Genomic DNA, 24,151 nt, shown 5'->3' with positions numbered 1-24,151 from the left:
AGAGGAGGGTGGAACATCGCCTGGAGCCGGGGGACACCTTGCAGGGGCTGGCGCTCAAGTATGGGGTCACGGTAGGTCTGCGTGGCAGCTTTCTATTGCGATCTGGGGGGATGTAGGTAACCTGGCAGGAGGGACCCAGTGAGGTCCCACGGTTAGAGCAGGGGACAGCGTACCAGACTCCTGGCTTCTCTTCCTAGCTCTGGCAGGGGACTGGGGTCTTATGGATGGAGCAGGAACTGGAAGCCAGGTCTCCTGGGTTCAGGGTGGATTTGATTTAAATTAAATTGATTTAAATCATTATTTAAGGTTTCAGAGTAGCAGCTGTGTTAGTCTGTATCTGCAGAAAGAACAGGAGTACTTGTGGCACCCTAGAGACTAACAAATTTATTTGAGCATAAGCTTTCGAAGAAGTGGGCTGTAGCCCACGAAAGCTGATGCTCAGATAAATTTGTTAGTCTCTAAGGTGCCACAAGTACTCCTGTTCTTTTATCATTATTTAAATCACTAGTCAGGAAGACTTGATTTAATCATGGATTTCTACATAAAAGTGCATTCTTGTTGGTTGTTATAACCTTAAGACCTATTCTTCACAACTCCAAGATGGATGTAGGTTTCATTTTCAGAAGGTACACACTATACATTTTTAAAGTGATTTATTTAAAAAACTTTTCAGATGAGTTTTACAGCTATGTCAGAGAATGAATGACTGTTTGGTTATTTCATTTACCAAAGGTAACCGAAGCAGATATTTATGAAGTCATTAGGAGGTGAACTATCTCCAGTGCAACAGGCTAATCTTTAATATTTGGAGGATTTTCTTGCCATGCTGTATTAGGAGGAGAACATCACCAGACAGACATTTAAATTATTTTATTTAACTAAAACAATGTTATGTATTCTGGATATTTTTCTTCAATAGCAAACATAATATTTTAACAAAACAAGCATATGAGTTTTTGAATTTAGTTAAACATTCAGTTTTTTTCAAAATAGGTTTGGTTTTGTTAAAATTGTTTTTAATTAAAATAGATAAATGAAATATTAAAAAAAAACCCCAAAACCAAAAATTAAATCGACTGTGTCAGCCAGGTCAACATGAGAAACTTAAAATTTTGGCTTCTGCAGCTAACTCAGTCGTCTTCACCTTCATTTTCCTGTTTGTTCATAACCTGGAAAAGAAAAACAAACTTTCCTGCTTTTTCAGGTACCAAACAATTTCTCAATTTGGAATGAATTAGTCCAAAGGAAGAAAATATTCTTTCTACACCGTCAGTCTCTGAATCCAAGTGCTTAAGTGACTTCCACCAGTTCACTGGTGTGACTTTCTTTAAAACGTCATCAGCAAACATATTTCTTGAATGGTTCTTATTCCCAAACTGGTTTCTTTTACGGCCTTCTGTCATTATAGGTTTTCCCTTCTAGTGAGAGAATGGTATGGTAGATCTCAAATCAATGAAGGCTACACTCAGAAAGACCTCAAGGCTTCTGGAATATGCGGCTCAAACAGTTTCACTTTTATTTATACTGCCTGTCCCTCCTGTCTCATATTTATCTCCATACTTCTTCTCCTTGTCCAGATCTATTCCGCCCCCAACAATCTTCTATTCATTGAACTTTTTGAAACTTTGTACTTTTAGAGAGAGATAAGGGATTGACAAATTTGCAGAGGGACAATAGGGTTGAGGTCTGTTATTTCTCACCTCTATATATTATTTATTTATTTAAAAACATTTTTGCTGTTAACAAGCATGTTACCTCTGGGGAGACAAATCCACAGTTTAAGAACTGCAAAACTAAGCATCTCTGAGGGTATCTTCTAGACTGAGCACTAATCTATACAGAAGCCCCTGGAATCCCATCAGATTGAGTTTCTAATCCATGAACTATTGGAACTCATTTACAAAACTTTTCTTAAACATGACATGAATATATTGTCTCATACTATAGAATTAGAATTTATAATCCCTATTCCATGATGAAATACCTTTGAGCTATAATGTATTTTAACAGGTTTTTTCCTCAAAAAGCATTTTATAAAAAAAAAATCCAATCTTTTTGATTTAAAAAAAAAATTGATTTTTATCCAGCCTGCCTGGGTTCTAGTCCCCACTCTGGGCCTCAATTTCTCTATTACAAAAAACAAGCTATTGATATTGACCTATCTTTGGTAAAGCACTAGCTATCTGATAGGACTGGTGAATGCTCCCCAACCCACCAGCTCTCCAATTCCAAGCCCTCCTGAGGACGCTCTTAAGTGATCCCCTCAAGAAATGTGCAAAACAAGCAATTATAGCTGAAGAGTGAATCCTTCCCCTGGGTTTCCTAACGCGTCCTGGCTTCCCTTCTTCCCCTTGTCGGCCCTGAATCTGCAGCTTGGGTCCAGATTGATTTCCACCCCACAATTAGGGTGACCAGATGTCCCGATTTTATAGGGACAGCCCTGATTTTTGGGTCTTTTTCATATATAGGCTCCTATTACCCCCCACTCCCTGTCCTGATTTTTCACACTTGCTGTCTGGTCACCCTACATTTTGTACAGTGCTTGGTGTGTCTTGGACGAGGAACTCTGCCGAAGCACTTAGCGTTACCACTTTTTGGTTTTGTTTGCCGAGCATCTGGGGTGAAGCAGGGAGGGTCGTGTCATGAGCACCCCTAAGAAAAGGGGCACTGGCAGGAGTCACGCCTCCAGAGTCCAGGCACCTCTGATCCCCCTAGAGTGGGGACTCCTGGTTCTTGGCTGAGGCAACTGCAATACACGTAATGAATCCTAAGAATTGATACAGCTCCGGAGCAGAGCCAGGGGCTTGGCTGCGAAATCAAAGACACGGTCCCTGCCCCTAGGACTCTACAATCCAGCACTTTGATCATGGAACTCTGAGCGGGCACCCCACTGGTGTTCCTGGGCTGTGGGGGTATGGGTGGGTGCATGGGGAGGCTGAATGTCTGGAGTCTCATGCAGGACCAGGGCTGAGGGGCTCTGACCCTGCACTTGCCGTCTCCTCTCGGTCCCCCGTGTGTGCGGCTGCCTCCCTGTGAGGCTGATGTGACCCTGGAAATGTGCACACACAGTCACGCCCTTTCTCATTTCCTGTTTTTGCAGCTCTGTGTTCCCGTGGCTCTCACGGGGGATCAGTTTCTGCTGCAGAAATCCCCCTGGTGGTTGGAGCCAAAGCCTGCCCCTGTATCACCTCCGGCCTGGGCCTGCATATGTGGTCAGGCAGCAGGCAGCTGTTGAGTGTCTCTGGCAGTTTGAATCTTGACAGGCCCTGCAGCCTGACAGCACCAGTTCAGTCTTCCCTATGACACATGCATGCTGCCCCCTGCTGGTGTGCTCCTGCCCTGCAGCTGGAGCAGCCGGGAAAGCGGGGAGCTGCCAGCCAGGGGGGCCAGCTCATTTTGTAGGAACCCAACAAGCCGCCAGTCAGGCAGAAGGGAGGGTCTTTCAGGCTCTGGGCCGGAGTCGCGGCATGTGCCATGGTGATGGACTCCCAGCCTGTCTCCTTCATCCACCTCTGGCTGAGCGTAGGAGACAGGCGGGGTGAACCAGCTAGCACACTTAACAATGGCATGTCTCTCTCCCGGCCAGTGGGACAGCACAGTCCTTGCCTGGCTGCATTGAACATCATCCTCCAGGGGCTTGGTCAGTTTCCCTCCCCTTCCCCCCCCCGGCATTCAAGTTCCAGCAACGCCCTAACCCTTCTTCCTGCCAGCGTGAGCCCGGCACCCGCAGCCCAGATCATGTCATGCACACGCTTGCCCTCATTGCTCTATTTGCCTACTGGTGTCCTCCACCCCAGAGGTGGCTGCATTTCGGTGGCGCCGTGATATTAGGTGTCCAGCCTGCAGTGGAGCTTTAGGGGACAAGCCCCAGATCAGAGGCAGCAGTTCTCTTGGTGTATAGAGACGGGGGTTGGTAACGTGTGTCCCGGGCCTGGAGGGGTTACAGGTGCTTGTGGTCTCTTCCCAGATGGAGCAGATCAAGCGGGTGAACCGGCTGTACACCAGTGACTCCATCTTCCTCAAGACGACACTGCACATCCCCGTCCTGGTGGAGCCCAAGCAGATGGCGAATGGCTTAAACCTGGAGGAAGAGGAAGAAGAGGCGGAGGAAGGAGCCAGGCGGCCCCCCACGGGAGAGGAGAAGCCGGTGCTGAAAAACGGCTCCATGACCAGCACAGGCACCACCCCCCGCCACGACCTCTCGGCCACGGATTTCTTAAGGAAGCTCGACTTGGAGATCAGCCTGTCCAAGAAGGCTGCGGTGAAGAAGCTGCGGGAGCGGGAGATCGCGTGAGTGCTACCTTGAGGTTACTGTAGTGCTAAGTAACTACCGCGGTGCCCAGGCTGTACGGGCAGGGAATCGATCCCCAGACCTGCTGCTCTGACTCGTAGGCCCCTGCCAACTGTGCTAAAGGAGAATCTCTGCTGGCTGCCCTTGGGTTAGTGCTTATATCCTCTGTGGGGCTGTTACAGGGCGAGGTGACCCCACAACTGCCTCCTGCAGGGGCTGCAGTGATGCCTGAACACCCCCAGCTCAGGTTTTACGTGCCCCTTGGTGGGGAGGGAGAAATTAAAACCCCATTGGATCAGGCGCTGTGCTCGTCAAACTAAAAGAGCCCAGCGCCATGTCCTGCCCCATAGCCTGCTCCTCCCCCCTCCCCCCAAGAAACACACTTACCCAGGGGTCCCCAAGGCTGACGGGCGGTGCCCTGGCAGGGGCTGTAGCGAAGTGAGGTCGGCCGGTGGTGGGAGAGTGAGGGGCTGTTCATTGCTGATGGGGCGGAGGTGACGTAGCCCCAGGCTCTCTCCCCCCCGCGCGTGACCAGGTGAGTACAGGTGCCATTGGCAGCTGTGCGCAATGTTCATGGGGACCGGGGGGTGGGGGGGAATAGAGACGCGTGCGCGGTGGGGAGTTCTCTGAAGGCGTGGAACAGCTGCACGCGGCAACGTGGACTCACACCGACACGTTTGCTTTGATGCTGTTTGCTCCCAGGGCCCCTCCTTCCCCTGCTTCATCTCCTAGCGGCGCTGTGCAGGCAAGAGATTAGAGCCAGGAAATGGTGTCCTGCCGGGCGCGTGCCGCTCGCTGCGGGGCGGGAAGGAATTCACTGGGGGTCCTGGGATGTTTCCTGGGTTCCTCCAGGGAAATGGCCGTTGGTCGCTGCTGGGGGAGGGGGAGATGCTGGGTTGGATGGGGCCTGGGTCCGATCCAGGCTGTCAGCACCTGCCTCCCTGTGGCTCACGGGGCAGAGCTCCCTGTGCTGCTGGAAACGGGGATCAGTTACTTTCCTCCCTTCTGTGCCGTGCTGCAGGGGGGTTAAACAGCTGGCGCGTTAGCTCAGGGCGCAGCCAGAGGAGCCCGTGGCCACTGTCTACCCCCAGTCGGCTGCTGTACAGGGAATGCCCTTCTCCTGGCCTGGGAGTCTGACACAGCTGGGCCTCTGAGGACTGCCTTCGGGGAGCTGGCTGGGCTAAGGACCAGGCCACTGCTTGCCATTGACTAGTCTCTGAGGCCACTAGAGGGCGCTGTTGCCTGTGTTGAAGATCTCTGCAGTTCCTATCCCAGCCCTGCCCCCCAGTTCGGCAAGTGCCCCTCAATCCTGACCCGCAGCCCCCTCCTACCCCAACTCTGGGCCCCTGGCCCCCCAGCTTGGGCAGTGCCCCATAATCCTGACCCGCAGCCCCCTCCTACCCCAACTCTGGGCCTCCGGCCCCCCATCTTGGCTAGTGCCCCTCAATCCTGACCCGCAGCCCCCTCCTACCCCAGCCTTGGGCTCATCCCCCAACTTCAGCTGTGCCAGTGCCCCTCACTCTCAGCCCACAGTCCCAGCCCATGGCATCCTCCCCCCAGCTCTGCTGATTCCCTCCAGCCCTAGGTTACTTTGTTGCTTTGAACAAAGATTCCCACAGGGGTTATACAGGCCTCCCTGTGCCCTCCCCATCTGTACTGTCACCTCTGGGACCCCCCTACCCGCCCTGGCCCCATGTGTCTAAAGGGGGCTCTTCCCTGGATCCTTCCCAGCCCCAGCAGAGGGCGCTGTGCCAGTTCAGCCACTCCCGAGCAGGGCACGGCTGGGGGGATCCCTGAGCAGGGCGCGTCTGTGATGGCCACTCCCTGTCCGAGATCTAACCCCCTCCTGTCTCCCCGCAGAATCGCCAGGGCCGAGCTAGGAGCCAGCAGGACCGTCTCCTATCAGAGCGAGCCCTCGCCTCCCGCTCAGCAGCGCGCCCTGCTGGGCCCCGTGCCGCTCACCAAAACCACCCGGGCCGCCACGCTGCGGGACCAGGAGGACGAGATCTTCAAGCTCTGATGGGCGGAGCCTTCTTTTCCCCATGGACTCGCCTCTCCCCTCCTAGCCGGCGTGTCCAGCCACGGGGGGCGGGTGGGGAGTGCAGCGCAGGGTTTGTGATGGCCCTGCCAGGGGGATCCGGACGGTGCTGAGGCCCTGATCCTGGCAGGAGCCTGCGTGAGTCCTCCGGCTGCCCCTGCCTTTGCACCAATCTGCGGAGGGATGGGCTGGCTGCAGAGGGAGCAGTGTATGGGGGACGTTCTGCGGCTGGGGGGCGGCGTGCACAGAGACATGTTATGGGGGTGACTGGTAGAGCGCCCCCTTGGGGTGGGGGAGTCTCAGCGACATGCTCTAATGCCCAGCGTTTTCTGCGCTGCTCTGCTCTTCGCTGGCCTTTCCCACAGCCGGGCTCTGAGCTCCCCGTCCCAGCGCGCCAGCCTCTTCCTGTCCCATCCCGTCAGGTCGCCGTGTTCGGAGACAGCCCCGTTGCCTGCAACCCCCTTGGGTCTCCTTGGCTCCCCTGCTGAGACTTTAGGGAAAGGCCTCGGGATCAGGTCCTCAGCCCGGCCCCCCCAATCATCTACTGATGCCCCTCAATCCCGACCCGCAGCCCCCCTGCTCTTCCTGTTGTGGGACCTTGACCTGTTTCTGAATGAAACAGGCGCCTTCACAAGCCTGACGTCCTGGGGGGTGTCAGGACCTTCGGCAGCTGATCCCATAGGATGCCTGGCAGGCAAGAGTCATCGTTGCCGGCAGCTCCCAATGCCAGCGAGCCCACGTGGGGTCGGGCTCTCGGGGTCCAGCTCCCACATGGGAAGGGCTCAGCATCCGCTGTGCTGAAACCCAGTCCCTTGGGCCTGAGTTGAAATCCGCCCGAGTCTTTCCATTGACCTCTGGGGTGGGGCCTGGCATGGGGGCCGAGGGGGCAAATTCCATACGCTGCTTGGCTTCCTTCCCCTGAAAGCGATGGGCACAACCCCTCCCACCCCCGCTCCCTGTGGATCTGTCCCCTGAGTCTGTCAGAGCTACTCAATGACCTCTCACTGCTTAGGATTTCTCTTAGCCTGGTTCTGGGGGAGGGAGTCTGTCCCTGTTTGCCCAGCGGGGCCAGTCCAGCTCTGGGGGAGGAGCCAGGGTCTGTCCCTCCTTGTGTGCCATTAATCCAAGAGCTGACCAATCCTTTCTGCCTGTCTGGCCCCACTGGGGCTGTCTAGAGCCCCTGTGATACTAGCGCTGATGATCGCCTGTTAATTTGTCTCTTGGTTACTGGGCGTGAGGTGTGAGAGGGAAAACACCCAGCTTGACTCTCAGCTCCCAAGCTGATGTTTCAGGCCGGGGAGGGGGCGGAACGGGGGAAAGATGACAGCTACTGGCTTGTAACCGGTGTTTGTGGGCCAGGGGTGAATGGAGGAACTCCCAGAACAGCCCCTCCTTGGAAGGCATTAGCTGCTTGAGCTGAGCCAGAAGCCCCAGATTCTGAATGGGGCAGGTAAGCCGGGCCCTGATTTCCCCGCTCAGCCGTATTGATTTGGAACCCTTTGCTGTCCATCACGGCCCAGCTCTGGAGAGGGAAACGGAGTTAAAAATAAAACCCTCCCTTGGGTTCCTCTTTAAAGCTGCCTCGCTGCTGAGAGGCCCAGATCCTCTTTTAATAACTCTGCCAGGTATTTCTCAGGCACAAGAGTGAGATCGGCCGCCCGGCCAGCGGCGAAGGGACTTGCAAATAAAACTGTTCCATCCTGATTGCTCTTTGAACAAAACACGCAACACGTCTCCGTGGTGATTCATGTCTGTTCCTCCCCTTTATTTCCCCACAAAGCAGGTTTGGGTCGGCTTTTGTACAGCAGTGGCAGTCAGCGGGGAGGGGCTCCAAAAATGGGTCAGATCCTGCTCCCGTAGAAGTCGCTGGATGTTTTGCCCTCCCTTGCAGTGTGTGGCCGGTATTGGCTGATATGTCATTTGTCTTAGGCTCTTGATTGCAGTGAGTAAGGCCCACATGCCACCTGTGTTAGCGGGAAAGCTGTGTAGCCCAGGGTGGGGGCAGTGGCAGAGCTGTCTGGGGGGGCCCAGGGCTGGGATAGCAGCGGGGGTGGGGGGTGGGCTGTGCGTTGGGATTGAGGAGCAGCGGCAGAGTCTGAGCAGGGCTCAAGGCTGGGATAATGGGGGCTGGGGTGCAGCAGAGCAGTGGGGGGGGGGGGCAGAGCCGGTGAGGGGTGGAGTGTGCCAGGGGCCTGCTGATGCACTGAGAAGGGGAGATTGATCAATCAGGCTTGCAGGGAGGGGAAAGCAGGACCAGCGCCTCCCCCTGGCTGAATCCTGAGCGGCTCTGGGCCTGTCCCTGTGGCAGCTGCCCGCTGTGCCAGCGTGTCCCATTGTGGTGCCGTTCGCCATCGCTGTAGTGAGCTGCCCGCGATGCCCCAGGCTGGCCTTGCCTGCAGTCCGCCTCTCCCTTGGAACTGTCCGAGTCCCGCGGGCAGCGTTGCCAGCAGAGGTGCTCTCTGTCCCTGGCCTCTGCCCAGTGCACCCGGCTTCCGCTAACCTGTGACGTTGCATCCCCGCCTGCGACAGGGCAACCGCAGGCTCCTCCGTCTGCTTCCTCCCTGCCTAGGTGGAGTGCCGGTTGGGTGCTGGGGCTGGAGATCTCCGCATCCCTTGGGCGCCTGGGCAAACAGCCCTGCTCTGAAGAGCCCCCCCCCCCTTTTGTGCCATGGAGACCTGGGTGCTGCAAACCTGGCTGAGCCCCGTCACCATTTCACGCAGCCCGCTGCACAGTAACGGCTTTTAATCATGAGGCTTTTGGGGCCATAGGCTCTTTAATGGCTGCAAGGAGCTGCCTTGAGAAAACCGGCATGTGTAGCAGCTCCTCACCGAGCACTGGGATCAGGGCTGATGTGGCTGGAAGAGCGCCTCCTACTGACCCACCAGTGCAAGCTGCTGGAGCACCTGGGAGGCGCTCTTCCAAATGTTGACCAGGTTGGGGCAGTACCTAAGCCTAATTACATTCCTCCTCTGATTAATTCCCACCTGTCAGGCTGTAGTGGGACCAGCACAGATGCTCATGGGCAGGGAAGGTTTTACTTTTGGAGTCTATTATCTTCCGTAGAAAGCAGCTCCTGGAAGGTGGAGAAGCCAGCAGCTTCCCCCAGCTCGGGTGAATCTAACCTGTGACCCCTCCATCTTTAAATGCACCAGCCAAATTAAAACTGACAGCCAGGGGTTCCTGTAGGGAGGGTTGGGAGTGCTTTAATTTCCGGGGGCCAGAAAGCTTGTGGAACTTTGAGCAAGTGCAAAAACTTTGGGGAAGGGGGAGCATTTGCTTCCCCCCCATCCTCCATTAATTGATGCCACCAGGGCACCAATCAGCCTCTTACCCCAACCACGAGGGGGAGACAAAGCCATATGCTGGGTTAGTGCCAGGCCAGCAGCTGAGTGCTGGAGAGGGGTGGGGGGGGGACGGACCCTGGGGTGTGTGGAGATCAGGCCAGGCTACCAGAGTGGGAAGGCGGCCTCATGCCCCGCTTGGCGAGCTCTGGCTCTGGTCTCCCCTGCCTCCCCCTTCCTACGCCAGGCGCTGTTTGACTTTGCAGGCCTGGGATGTGCACCGTCCAGCCACGTTCTCGGTGAGCTGGCAGCATCCAGCGTGGCACCAAACCGGCCAGGGGAGGGTGGCTCTGAGGGCTGCATGCCCACCCTTTAACTATGCCCATGCCAGCCAAGGTAGCCTGGTCTGCTGGTCTGTTCCCAACACGCCCGCTCCGAGGAAGCTGCTGGTATCTTTGCTTGACCTCTGTAGCCCCTGGGTTTGCATGAGCTGCAGTGAAGGGAGCCCAGCTGCTAAGGGGCTTCCTGGAGTCATGAGCCACCCGCCTCCCTCCGACAGGCCATGGGAAACCCACCGACCTTCCAGCCCACCGTAGGCTGCCATGGCATTGGCCATAAACTGAGCCAAGAGATCACGGCGCTGGCAGGGATGAGGGGCTGGGGCAGGAGGGCAGAGTGGCTAGGAAAGGCATGGGGGGGACCCTACCATTTGCCTGTGGGACCTTTGACGGAGTTTCTGACTCACATGGGGTCCCCCCTTCTCACCCTGCTCATGGCCTCACCCCTGTCTTTGGCAGCGTCAGCGGCTGGGCTCGGGGAGGGAAAGTCCTAAACTCTGCAAAAAGAAGAACAGGAGTACTTGTGGCACCTTAGAGACTAACAAATTTATTAGAGCATAAGCTTTCGTGGACGGTTGAAGCTAAGCTCCCAAACCTGAGTATGATGCCGGGACAGAGCTCCACCGAGTGCAGCCCTGGGGACTAGACCTGACCACTGGGGAACCATGTGGCAAGGACAGGGGTTTACGCCGGTGGCTGGTCCCTTCCCCTGGGCGTTGCGTTTATGTGCAATTGATGTATAAGCTCAGAATCTGCCACCCCCCTCTGTTTTGCTGGCTCGGTGGAGCCTCGACTGATCCCTTTGGCCACGGCCAACCCCGCAATGGGGAATGTTTGGGGGGGTCTTGATCTATTGCCTTCATCGGAGCTGAACCCAGCCCCACCTCCGCTGGCCTCACAAACTGAACCATCAAGGGGTAACTGCCCAGGCTGGCCCGGGTGCCCCCCCTGCAGCAGATCCCCCGCGCGACACGGCGAGGCGGGCGCAGCTTCTCCCCCTTAACGTGTTAGTAACAATGACAAGATGAGTGTGTACAAAAATTACCGTTCTGATGGGGAGAAAGAGTCGGGGGCGGGGGACCAATCCATGAGGGGGTGGAGAGGACTGGGGCGGATGCGGAGACCATGGATGGGCCTGAGTGCAACCAGGACACGCCTGAGTCTTGATTGTCCTGTTGGATCCTCCAGTTCTCCATCCCCTATAAACCTGAAGGTCCTTGCTCCTCGCCTAGGATTTCCATAGGTGCATAAGGGAGTAAGGTGCTTCCAGGCCTCCAACTCCCATAATCTTTGGCTGGCTGAGAAGGAGGAGAAAGGCAAGGCCCCTTCCCACCCCACTCACAGCTTCCCCTCCTCTATCAGCTTGTTCAAACCCTGGCAGATCTTCTGCAGGTGGGGCCGGTAGGGCTCCCCGGGACTGTAGAGCTGGCTGAGGAGGTCACCGTTGGCGAAGTGGTCGAAGACGTGGCGGATGCGGCCGTGGGACTTGGCCGTCAGGTGCTTCTCCACCAGCTGCAGCAGCAAATCCCGGCAGTCCTGCAGCAGCTGGGTCAGCATGCCCGACTCGAAGGTGAACTCCACCTCGTAGAAGCTGACGGCCGTCATGGCGCCCTGGTGCAGCTTGCGTTTGAACTCCTCCGCCAAGCCCAGCTCGCCGGTGCTGAAGCGGTTGTTGCGGTACAGCACGCTGATCTTGACGGCCACCTTGATGAGGTTCTTGATGACCTTCTGGGCCTCGGACCGGTTCTGGGAGTGCAGCTTGGAGACCCGGTACAGCTCGTCCAGGATCTCGCTGCTGGTGTCGTCCAGGAATACGTTTGCCACCGACTTGCTGGCCATGCGGCTCAGGATCTTCTTCTCAGCCTGCAGGGCCAGGTTCCTGGAGCTGAACGTCTCCATTGTGGCTGCAGGGGGAGCAAAGAGACGCTGCTGTTACGGGGTGTGGGGATGACAGAGGGCTTTGTGGTAAAGGCTAGGGGTTGGGACTCAGCAGAGCTAACGTTGAGTCCTAGTCCTGCCCCGGGCATCTTCCTGTATTTATATGAGGAACTACAGAAGGGAAGTGGATAAATTGGGGAGAGTCCAGCGGAGGGCAACTAAAATGATTAGGGGGCCGGGGCACATGACTTACAAGGAGAGGCTGAGGGAACTGGGCTTGTTTAGTCGGCAGAAGAGCAGAGTGAGGGGGGATTTGATAGCAGCCTTCAACTACCTGAAGGGGGGTTCCAAAGAGGATGGAGCTCGGCTGTTCTCAGTGGCGCAGATGACAGAACAAGGAGCAATGGTCTCAAGTTGCAGTGGGGATGGTCTAGGTTGGATATTAGGAAACACTATTTCACTAGGAGGGTGGTGAAGCACTAGAATGGGTTCCCTAGGGAGGTGGTGGAATCTCCATCCTTAGAGATTTTTAAGGTCAGGCTTGACAAAGCCCTGGCTGGGATGATTTAGTCGGGGATTGGTCCTGCTTTGAGCAGGGGGTTGGACTAGACGACCTCCTGAGGTCTCTTCCAACCCTGATATTCTCTGATTCTATGAGTGTAACGTGCTGTAGCGCTGATCTGGGGGTGTGATGCCCCTTCTTTCCACTGGCCTGAGCGCCTCCTTGAGGGGACGGCTTCTCTGCCCCAAGTGCTCTGGAGGGCTCCCCTCCATGGCCTCACCTGGCCTGCTGAGCGTCAGAGCGCTGACTGCATGACCCCAAGGGAGTATCAGCAGTACTAACTGTGTTCACCTTACTGTGGGCTAGGGGCTAATTACCTAGACTGGAATATAGGAGACCTGAGTGCTATCCCATGCCCTATGCTGATCTGTGGGTGATTCTCTCCTTTCTCTGTGCCTCAGTTTCTCCATCTTTGAGCAGGGGGTTGGACTAGATGACCTCTTGAGGTCCCTTCCAACCCGATATTCTATGGGGCTGCTGCTGTCCTCTGTTAAGGGCTAGGGAATTTTTGTTACCATCATTCCTTCTCCAGTGACTCCCCCCCCCCATCACTCAGCAAATATCTGCGCTCTGTGTGTCTTGTGGACCCCTTTACAGACGGTGATTTGGGGTCATGGCAGACAGCCCCGCTCCTCTAGTGCCCTCTGCATCCCACCCCTTTGCAGTTAGCAGCACCGTGTTCTTTTTCTGCCATTGCTCCGGAGCCGGACGTGTCCCAGATGGCAGGGGCTGGAGGGGAGGGGGATGTGGATCAAACCGTCCCAGTGCAGCCCCAGTGGAGGGCACATCACTTGCAATTCTCACCTGGGGCTCGTGGACGTTTCTGACTTTTAGCAAAGCACCGATGAGACACGGGCACCCCAATGCAAAACTGCTCCGGGGAGAGGCCGTGCTACATTCCTTGCGCGCAGACGTCCTGCCTGGCTCTGCAGCTCCATTAGCAGCAAATTTATTCCTGGCAAAATCAGAGGCCAGCGGGTGTTAATTCCCCTCGGTGCCAATTTACACCCGCTGGGGAACTGGCTCAAAGACAGAGCAGGGCACAGCTTGGGCAGACCCAGGGCGCGGTTCCCCGCCATGCTGGCCCTGCTCAAGTCCTGCCGCCTTGTCTTGGAGAGAATGCCCTTGGAGCGTGGGCGTTCAGTGCTGGCTTGACCGGAGTGGGAGCAGTTCGGTGGGGTCCTCGAGGCTCAACGCTGCTAAACGGAGTTTTGCCCACTTCTCATTTTGGGGTTCATGACGTTTACCCACTTCTCGTCTGGGGGCTGAAGCGCTGATTCGCTCCTCTGATAAGCCCAGCTTGGCTGCACGTCCCCCCACAGCTGACGTGCGTCTCCACCAGCTGGTCATACTCAGCAACAGCCGAGGCACTGAAATCATGGCTTGCCAGTCTGCCGTGAGCCAGCCAGTGCTCGGCACGTGTGGATTGACTGGAGACATCTGCCGACCGTTACCCCCCCGTGTTTCGGACAAGTTGACGTAATTTGCTAGACGAAACCCATTCACCATCAGGGCATCTCTGCACCCCTTTGTGCCTCCGATGCCCCTGGAACACCTAAAAGGTTCGTTTACCCACTTCTTTTTTTTACCGCTGGGGCAGTGAATGGCAGCTGTGCTGGATGACAGAGGCTTCTGAGGTGAGGGTTTGCCAGGAACTAGGCTGAGACCCACCAGCTTATGACACAGACGCCCTCTTTTGCACTGTCACATCGCAGCAGTGCCAGTCTAGTCACGAGAGCCTGGATGTACAGGCCTTTGGGGGTGTCAGAGTCCCGGTGTTAAATCCGGATCTCCCCTTCTGTGCGGTGCAAACCACTAACCCCACGCTGTGCCCCAGAGTAGCCTCGGCACGCCGTTATCAAAGTGCTCTACAAAGGAAGGGCAGTGTGGTTATCCCTGGTTTAGAGATGGGGAAACTGAGGCAGGTGGGGAAACTGAGGCAGATTGACTTGCTCCAGGTCATCCACCAGGCCACTGCCAGAGCTGGGAATAGAAAGCAGCTCTTGTGTGTCCCAGACTAGTGCTCTGTCCACAGATCAATGGTTAGACTGGTAATGACACAACATCCTGGACTCCGCAGTGGAAACCTGCCTAGGTTTAAAGTTCCTCTTGGACCATATTTGGCATTAGGCCTACAAAATACACTGGCGTGGTGGGAGGGCATTGGGCCCATAACCCAGAGATGAATGGAGCAAACCATTCTTTGCTAGCTCCCGGCCCCCTTCCGAGATGAAGGATGGTCCAGTGGCGAGGACAGTAGCTTAGCAGCTCTGGGTTCAAGTCCCTCCTCTGCCACAAACTTCCAGGGTGAGCTTGGGCAAGTCACCGAACAGCTCAGATCCTCAGTTTCCCCATCAGCCCAATGGGGATAATTGTCCTGCGTCACGGAGGTGTTGTGGGGAAAAATACATTACAGATGGTGAGGGGTTCAATAATAAGGTCAGGGGGCTAGCTAAGTCCATAGAAGACAGACAGAACACCTTGCCTCAGAAAAGCAGCAGCTGTTTAGATGGATAACAAAGAGCATCTGCAAATGTACCAGGCAAATTAAAACTGGATTTTCTGTATCGAGGATTTGGAGTTTAATTTCTGGGGGGCCTGATTCTGAGAAAGCACTGAGCATGAGTCCCCCCCCAAATCCTGGTTCCTTAAGGGGTGACTAGCGCAAGTGTCGTGATATTTGGTATTTTTCTTCAAGCCCCAGCTCCCGGAATCCTGTGATTATACAAGAATCTCAGCTTTCGTTTAAAAACAAAGTAGGTTTCTAGCCCTTGTGGCTGCAGAGAAAAGCTGGATCCCCACCTCCAATGGGCCTCCCAGCTCTTGGCCAAAGAGTCTGGAGAAGGACATGCTGTGTGGCGGGACTGTGGTCTACTGGTTGGAGCAGGATGCTTGGGTTCTAGTCCCAGCTCTGGGAAGGGAGTGGGGTCTAATGGTTAGAGCTGGGGAGGGGGCTGGGAGTCAGGATTCCTGGGTTCTATTCCTGCTCCCTTGCCCCGCATTGGGGTCAGCTGGTGACATCTCAGCCCCACAGCAGTGGCCCTAGTGCTGCTCTGCCTGGATTGTGACATGGCTGAATCAATCGGGCTGGGGGGAGGAAGAGGAGGGTGGATCGGCTAGAGGAAGGCTCCCTGTTAGTCTGCCTGCTAGGGAAGGGGTGGGGGACAGTGCCCCTGCCAGTTTAACGGGGCCCTGGTGGATGGTATTGTTTGGATAATTGCAGATTCCTCCTTGAGGGAATTTGTGCTCGGTGTGAGGCCCCAGGCTGAGTCTGGCTGTCCCCAGCTGGAGTGGGATCTGGGCAGCCAGGGTTCCCAGCAGCACTGCTGGCTTTGTGTGTGATTGGAAGGGGAAGAAAGACCAGCTGCTGGACAGAGGGGACACATCCCATTATAAGCTGTGGGCAGGGCTGAAGCCAGAAAGGGCTGGAGACGAAAGCCCTGGTTGGCAGAGGAAGGGCGGGCTCGGCCTCTGCAGATCTTGGTTCTGTTTCTGGGTCGGCCCCGCTCTACCTGGGTGGGCAAATCAGACCATCTCTCTGTGCCTCAGTGCCCCGCCTGCAAAACAGGGCTTGGCTCCAGGTCTCATTTTGAAAGAGAACGGTGTCCCCTAGTGCCACACTGGGGTCCCCACCAACTGAGAAGGGAACGCCCCATACTGAGCCCCCAGCCTGCTCCATGCAGCACAGCGCCCCCTACCATCACACAGGGGTCAGCACCGACTGCAAATGGACAGCGCCCCCTATTAGAGCCCCCCGCTCCCTGCAGCACAGCGCCCCCTAGCACCGCACTGGGGTCAGTACCGACTGCAAATGGACAGCGCCCCCTATTGACTTCCCCCCTCTCTGCAGCACAGCGCCCCCTAGTGCTCGGGAGGATACATGCAGCAATGACTGCGGTGTTCAGCTGCAGTGGTGCTGGGGGCGGGGTAGGCACCTCTTTGCTTTAGGACCTGCGAGCAGGAGCGGGGGAAGGGAGCCTGAGAAAAGCAAACGCCCCAGCTCTGCAGACTCCAGCACATGTCGAATCCCACCTGTCCCCTTCTCCCCCCCATGTGAGGGAACCACAATCGCAGCCCCCTCCCCTATATAGCGCCCCATGAAACAGCCCCTCTCCAGTTTGGAGCCTTGATTCTCAGAGCTTCTTGGGTCACTGGGCACCTCTCTCCTGTAGGGCCCTTGGGAGTTCGGTGCCTATGGCTTTGAGACGCTGAGCCTCGATTCCTGCACTTGGGGCAGGGAGGCCTTTAATCCTCCTTTACGTTCCCCCTGGTCCAGGGCTGCCCAAGGCCCTTGTAAAGCAGGGCAGCCCCGGGGGAGCCCTGTCCTACTGCAAGGGGAGGGGGGAGCGACTGCCGGGGTGATACAGAGTTGGGAGGCTTTGCAAAGGGGATGGTGCAGCGATGCAGGAGTGGGCGGGGCTAATGCAGGGGGTTGGGGGCAATGGTGCTGCAGGGCTGGAGTGTCGGTGTGGATGGCATTGCAGGGGGATGGTGCAGTGTTGCAGGGGGTGGTGGAGTGTTACGGGGGAGGGGATGGTGCAGAATCAGGGGGCATTGCAGGGGGATGGTGCAGAGTTACGGGGGAGGGGGTGGTGCAGAATCAGCGGGCATTGCAGGGGGATGGTGCAGTGTTGCAGGGGGAGGGGTGGTGCAATATCAGGGGGCTGGCATTGCAGGGGGTGGTGCAGGAGGATGGTGCAGTGTTGCAGGGGACGGGGTGGTGCAGAATCAGGGGGCACTGCAGGGGGATGGTGCAGTGTTACGGGAGAGGGGTGGTGCAGAATCAGGAAGCACTGCAGGGGGATGGTGCAGTGTTACGAGGGAGGGATGGTGCAGAATCAGGGGGCATTGCAGAGGGTGGTGCAGTGTTGCAGGGGGAGGGGGTGATGCAGAATCAAGGGTCATTGCAGGGGATGGTGCAGTGTTATGGGGGAGGAGTGGTGCAGAATCGGGGCATTGCAGGAGGATGGTGCAGTAACAGAGGGCTGGTGTAGCTTGCAGGGCGTGGTGCAGGAGGATGGTGCAGCGTTGCAGGGGATGGGTGATGCAGTACCAGGGGATGGCACACCAGTGCAGGTGGGGGAGGAGCCAGGGGGCAGGCTCTGCATGCATCTTAACAGGCTGTTTCAGCAGCGCTGCCCACGCAACCTGTGTCTTTAGGCCTCTGGCTCTCCTGGCTTTGGCAAGGAGGGAAATTCCCAGCATGAGGCAGAGCTTGCAGGGAGGGAGCCGAGATTGTCACCCCTGGTGCCCCGAGGCGTCTCCATTTGTGCCACCAGTGGCTACGCTGGATCGATACCTTCCCTCGTGCTTCTGGGCCAGCCGGACAGAGGCTGCCCGCCCCACCTCCCTTACTGCAAAGCTGCCAGGAAGTGCCTCTTACCGCAGAAGATACAGTAGTTGCAAAAATGAGCTTGAAACAAACACTTTCTCTTCCCCTATGTCTGAGCCCGGCCACCTCGCGAGGAACTGGGCAATGAGACTCTAGATTTCTAAGACAGCAGCACGGGAAGGCCCCAACCATCCATTGTGCTTGGTGCTGGATAGACACAGCGCGAGAAACACTCCCTGCCCTGAACGGCTGGCAATTGAAATAGACCAGACAGCCGTGTTAGCCGAGTGGGGAAACCGAGGCACAGAGCGATTCTGTGATAGGTCCAAGGGCAGAGCAAGGCATTGCACCCTCTCGAGTGCCAGTGAGTGCACTACCAACACCGAGGCCAGCTTTCTGGGTGGGCTGGGAAGCGTAATTAATGTTGGCAAAGCTCTTTGAGATCCTTGGTTAGAGATTGTTAGAGAAGAAAGTTTCTCTCTCTCTCTGTCTCACGTGCACACAGCTTTACTTCCTGTTTTTCTCCTTTCCTCTTAGCATAACATCTGTGTCTCTTCCTGAGCCCGGGTCTGGTGCTTCCCAGAGAGGCCGGATTTGTCCAACCCCTGTTCCACCTTCCCCATTGTCCGTTCGATTAAGACGATGTCATGGTAGTGTAAAGGGGGAGGATGAACATCTTAGCACAGATGAGACCAGGAAATGGGAATTCTGGTAACAGGGGCCTTCCCTGGCTCTTGGCCAGGGTGGGGTGTGGGGGCCTTTAGGTTCAAATGGCTCTTTGTTCATTTAGTATTTCTTACTTTTATTTTATATTATTAGCCCAATTGAAAATGATCAAAAGATTCGAGCGCAGTCATCAGACTGAGGAGAAGATAGCACTGAGATGCAACTCAGGCTTTGCCCATCAACCCCCAAGCTCCTCCCACAATCCTATGATCAACGGTGAAATAGTTATTATACACCACCATCATCAGGATGCAGTTAGCAAGCCACTGAGGTAATGGAAGTAGCTCAGACTCCACTGACCAACCCCAAACTCTTACCACAGTTGCAAGGCAGCTGGATATTTTGGCTAAAAATGTGACCACCAGTGAAATTATTAATCACGTTGACATTTAAATGATAATCATTAGGGTTCAGAGTTAACAAAGCTATTGCCATAAATGGGGTAGTTCAGACTCCACACACTAACCCCAGGGTAACCGGATGCTTCCCTTAAAAGGTGCTCAGCAGTGAAATAGTTACCCATGGTGACACTGACCCTCTCATCATCATTATGGTTCAGAGTTAACAGAGTAATTTACATGAATGGGGGGAGCTCAGGCCAGCTCCACCCACCAGCCCCAAGCTCCTCCTGCTACCCAAGCTTAGCCCACAGAAAGCAACTGGAGTTTTGCTGGCTAAAAAAGCAAACAACCTTAGCATTTGCACCTGCATCATTAGGGTTCAGAGTCAAAAACCTGCCGAGCTAAAGGGCTATCGCTCTCAGCTATCAATTCAGGCTGCCCTGTCTGCAGACTCAGGAAGGCAGCACTGCCTAGGGTCACCCTGGGGATATGATGCAATTCTGTGCCCCTGGCTGCAGGTGCAGAGATCTCCACAGCTGCTTGGCTGTGCTTTGGCAGCAGCAAGATCCTCTGCGTGCCGAGTCAACCATCCGCCCCGGGGTTTGGATAACAGTAGCTTTCATTAGGCTGGCTGAGTGACTGCACCTCATCCGGGGAGACTGGCAGCCCTGCCGAGCCGATGAGGCGGAGCGGTGCAGCCAGCCGTCGTGACAAATCACAGGGGAAGGGCAGACCCTTGCCGCGTGTCGCTCACCGGTGTAGCTGCCGGCGGTTGATCCGGTGAACCTGATCATTAGAGACAACTAGCTGCGTGCGCCGGGCTGCTGCCTGATTCCGTCTGTTACTGGAGTCCTGCGTCCCATCTCCCACTCCGGCCCAGGCAAGGAAGGGGGCCTTCCGGCTCTCGGCCAAAGAGCCTGGAGAAGGACATGCTATGTGGAGGGAGTGTGGTCTAGTGGTTGGAGCAGGACGCCTGGGTTCTAGTCCCAGCTCTGGGAAGGGAGCGGTTAGAGCGGGGAGGCTGGGAGTCAGGATTCTTGGGCTCTATTCCTGGCTCTGGGAAGGGAGTGGGGTCTAGTGGTTAGCGAAGGGGGCCTTAGGGGTCAGGACTCCTGGGTTCCATCCCTGGTTTGAGGAGGGGAATGGCGTCTACTGCTCACAGCGTAGGACCTGAGGTGTCAGGACGTCTGGGTTCTGTTCCCGGCTCTGCCACGGAGGGGCTGTGTGACCTCACACAGGTCACTGCCTTTCCGCTTGCCCTGGTTAAACTCCTGCCCTGTAGCACCGAAACGGCCCGGCAGCGGAGCCTGCTCAGCTCAACCTTGCTGCCTGGTGATGCCTTCAGCAGATGCATCCTCTTCCCCCAGCCTCCAGAACCCCCTTCTGCTCCTGGAAGGATGCAGCCATTTGGGAGGAAGCTGGGGCGGCCAGACCAGGGGGCCTTGAGAAGTGGTTTGTTCCGGCGGAGGGGAATGCTAGCCCTGCAAGCTGGCTTGAGCTAAGGTGGGGAGGGACTGGGGGGGCTCCCATGAATGGCAGGCTCTGTAAGCGGGTTGTCCCATGGACGGTGGCAGCAGTGTCTAGCGGTTACAGCAAGGGACTTGGGAGTCAGGACTCCTGGGTTCTGGAGGGGAGTGTTTCTGGTAGTTAGAGCAGGGGGGCGATTTGACATCAGGACTCCGGGGTTTTAGTCCTCGCTCTGACTTGCCCTGTGACCTTTGGCACATCACTGGGCCTCAGTTTCCCCATTTGTACAGTGGCGATAATCCTGACCCACGGGGCCTTTGCCAAGGTCCTAAGGGCCAGTGCAGACCTGGAAGCCACAACAATCCTCCTGAGCCCTTTGCAAACACAAACTCGGCCTGCTGCCAACCCCGGGGAGAAAGCCTCATTATCCCTGCATTGCGCCCTGAGCCCTCCAGGTGAAGTGACTTGCTCCAGGCCCCACGGTGAGTCAGTGCTGGAACTGGGATGAGATTCGCAGCCTCCCGCTGCCCCTCGGTCTGAGACTTCCTCCCAGGGCAGAGCCGTCACCCACACTGGGGTCTGGTGGCTGGCAGCCAGGACTAGCCCCAGCCTGTGTCATCTCAAGGTAGGGCTGGGAACGGTGGCCCCTGTCCCTGTGCGAACAGCGCTACCTTCCTCACTGGTCTCCCACCGAAGCCAGGAAGGCCTACAAGGAAGTGACTCTCCTGATGGGGTGTGCCTGGGCCTCCGCCAGCCTGACCTGCTGCCACGCAGCCCTGAACCTGGGCGCGGGGCGGTGAACTGTAGCCCGCAGCCTCGGCGGCCTGGAGGCAAACGCTCAGCGGCAGGAGAGTTCAGGCAAGGGAACAGCTGGGAAATGTCACTGGCGTGCCGGCCCCACCGCCAGCAAACCCGGAGCAAACTGGAGTCTAGGTGTGCCACAGCTGCAGCACTGTCAAGTGGGCACAGCGGGGCAGTGCCAACCCGGACTCCTGGGTTCTATTCCCAGATAGAGGAGAGAGTGTTAGCTAGTGGTTAGAGATGGAGAGTCAGGACTCCTGGGTTCTATTGCTGGTTCTGGGAGGGGAGCGAGGACTAGTGGTGAGAATAGGGGACTGGGAGCCAGGACGCCTGAGTTCTGTTCCTAGCTCATAGAGGGAATGTAGTTAGCGATGAGGGCTGGGGCCTGGGAGCCAGGACTCCTGGATTCTGTTGCTGGTTCCAGGAGGGGAGTGTGGCCTAGTGATGAGCTAGGACTCCTGGGTTCTAGTCCTGCCTCAACCAATGACTTGCCTGCAGCATTTTGTTCAAGTTATGCCCGCTCTATGCCTCAGTTTCCCCCAGGATAAAATGAGGACAATGCTCACCCCAGGGCTTGCGAGGCAGCTAGGTTTTCCGAGCCCTGACGTGTCAGACACGCTCTGACTCAGTTGGCACAGGCCCAGCCAGCAGCTTTGCTAAGACCACACACACCTCTCCCCGCTGCTGGCACCGCATACAGCCCAGGAGACCAAATCGCCGTCTCAGGATGGTTTAATTTAGTTGCCTGCCTATTAATATCCCTGACAAGCATCCGGCCCAGCGCTCGGCCATCAGAAAGCTAACGGGCTTTCCCACGGGGATACCCCACGGGGGCAGAGTGCCAGAGCTCAGTAATAATCAGACCAAGCGTTTGCCATTAGTAGATCTCAAAGTACTTCCCCAGAGAGGTCAGTATCGTCACCCCCGTGTCACAGATGGGGAAACTGAGGCACGGAGGCGGGACGTCCCTTCCCCAAGGTTACGCCGCAGCAGGGCCAGGAATAGAGCACAGGTCCCAGGCCAGTGCTCTAAGCACTAGGCAACACTGCCTCCCTGGGATGGGGAGCAGGACAGCCGCCATCTTGACTGACATGCTGGGACTTGAAGCAGGGATCTCAAAGCACCAGTTCAGGCTGAAGCGCTAGGCGGGGGGCTGTAACTCCACTGACCGGTGGGCTACAATCATCTTAGCCAGGGCGATGTCCTGTTAACCCCTCCTCCCCTGCCCACGGGGAGAGCAATGCAGCCAGGCTCCTCTCTCTACTCTGTCTGGCCCCCCATGCTCCCCCCACCCATGGCTCGCTCGGCTGCCCGTCTGGCGTGCTAGGCGGCATTAATGCTGCCACCGACATCAGCTACCCACACCATTGCTGGGCCCTGCCTCGGCCAAGCAAAGCAGCGTCTCGGCAGGCCCGAAGCCCCGCCACGATTGGGGTTTACTGCCCCCTGTGGGTCAGCAAAGCCCTGACCCTCCCCAGCCCCACTAGCCTTTCACTGCTCCCTGGTCCCTGGCTCGGGGGGTGTGGGTCTCCAGTGCACCTTGTGATGCAGGGGAAGGGGGTGCTGTGATGCATTTAGCCTGGGTCAGTGGGTCTGCTGAGATCTCCCTTCCCCCCGCCTCAGCTGCTCCTGCCTTAGGCACATTCACGGGGACACACATCCGTCGCCTGGGGAACTAGCGTCACTCAGAGGATCTGGGGTGTCCGGGGCAGGCAGCCTCCATTCTCCCAGTACTGGAGCTCTAGGGCACCAGGCGGAGCCTTGTCCCTGGGGACAGGCCCTGTTCGCTGAGAGAAAGGCAGAGCTGCCTGTGGAGTGAGACCCACGTGTCTGCTCAGAAACCTCCTGGCCTCCCCCCGCCCCCGCTTCTGGTCTCAAACCCAGCTTCCCCTATGGGCAATGCAGCCTGGCCTGGAAATGGTTAAACCTTTCCCAGCTGGGTGCTTCCCACCCAGGACTCCTGACTCCCAGCCCCCTGCTCTAACTCACTGGGCCCCACTCCTCACCCAAGCCAGGACGAGAAGCCAGGAGTCCTGACTCCCAACCCCACTGCTCTAACCACTAGGCCCCATTCCCCACCCAGAAGTGAGACCAGAACCCAGGAGTCCTGACTCCCAGCTCCCTGGCTCTAACCCACTGGACTCCATCCTTTCCCAGGACTAGATATAACCCAGGAGTCCTGACTCCCTGCCCCCCTCCCTGTACCACCCTTAGTACGGCACAGACCTCCCCTAGCCAGCATCCTCCCCATCCTTCCCTCCATCTCTGGCGCTCCGAGGTGCATTTGGAGAGGAGGCAGGGCAGGAGGATCAGGGCGAGGAAGGAAGCGAGCGAGACGCCTGGCCCTGTTGCAGCACTAACCTGTGCCAGGCTCCAGCCCCGTGTCCCAGCCTGATCTCCAACCGTCCCCCATTCCATCCTCGGTGACTCAGAGCCGCTGCCTGTCGCAACTCGTTACGGTGGAAACTGAACTGAAAACGACACCCCTCCATCCCCCGCAAACAGCCCTCCTTCGTTCCCGACGCACCTCGTTCCCGACGGGACGGGATGCCCCACGCGCCCGCCAACCCGCCCCCTCGCCAGCGCAGAAGCCACTCACCGCGTCCCCGGCTGTCACCCGCCAGCTCCCCCTGCTCATACAGGCTCCCCCGGAGCAGGCTTTGGCATGGAGGAGGGCAAAAACCCGAATCCGCAGCACACTGACGAGATAACCTTAGTGAAACTTCCTTGAGGAACCGTCGCTGGGGCCCGCCCTCGTCAGCTGACGGAGCTGACTTATTTCGGGGCTTGAACTGCTCCCTGCAGACACAAATAACAGCCGGCGAGCAGGCAGAGCGGGTCAGATACGGGGGAGATTTTTGTTTCCTCTCTCAACTTCCTGAGATCTTTATCTTCAGGCGCTTTGGCCTTGGTTCAGCCTGATCTCGCCAAGACAAGGAGCCTTTACCCATCTGCCTAATGATCACAACAGGGCTGCAAGGATCAGCCCCTTCCCACCAGGGTGGCACTTTTAATCTCCCTTCAGCAGAGGGGGAAACTGAGGCACAAAGAAGGGAAAGTGACTTGCCTTAGGCCGTACGATGAGTCACAGAGCT

The 24,151-nt window shown here is 56.8% G+C and overlaps 2 protein-coding genes across 2 annotated transcripts; one reads left to right on the top strand and one right to left on the bottom strand.

Annotated features, from left to right (window-relative positions):
- Window positions 1-8,057, top strand: LYSMD1 (LysM domain containing 1; the record flags this gene model as incomplete). The annotated part of the gene is given in 3 exon segments (XM_034756508.1): window positions 1-71; window positions 3,968-4,290; window positions 6,152-8,057. Coding segments are annotated over 3 exon segments (554 nt in total), but the record flags the coding sequence as incomplete, so codon positions are not given.
- Window positions 8,058-8,075: 18 nt separating this feature from the next.
- On the bottom strand, window positions 8,076-23,851 carry TNFAIP8L2 (TNF alpha induced protein 8 like 2). Its single transcript, XM_034756510.1, has 2 exons — window positions 23,656-23,851; window positions 8,076-11,853 (listed from the first exon to the last, which is right to left on the bottom strand). Exon 2 carries the CDS (start codon window positions 11,846-11,848, stop codon window positions 11,288-11,290), a length of 561 nt encoding a protein of 186 aa, XP_034612401.1. The 5' UTR covers window positions 11,849-11,853; window positions 23,656-23,851; the 3' UTR covers window positions 8,076-11,287.
- Between the last annotated feature and the right edge of the window lie 300 nt (window positions 23,852-24,151).

Source organism: Trachemys scripta, chromosome 24, assembly GCF_013100865.1.
Source record: "Trachemys scripta elegans isolate TJP31775 chromosome 24, CAS_Tse_1.0, whole genome shotgun sequence".
Taxonomy (NCBI): domain Eukaryota; kingdom Metazoa; phylum Chordata; order Testudines; family Emydidae; genus Trachemys; species Trachemys scripta.
Note: the sequence above shows the minus strand (reverse complement) of the source record. Positions and strands in the feature narration are given on the sequence as shown.

What these genes read in the sequence shown, in the direction of transcription:
- TNFAIP8L2 (XM_034756510.1), bottom strand. Translation starts at nt 11,848, where the DNA reads ATGGAGACGTTCAGCTCCAGGAACCTGGCCCTGCAGGCTGAGAAGAAG.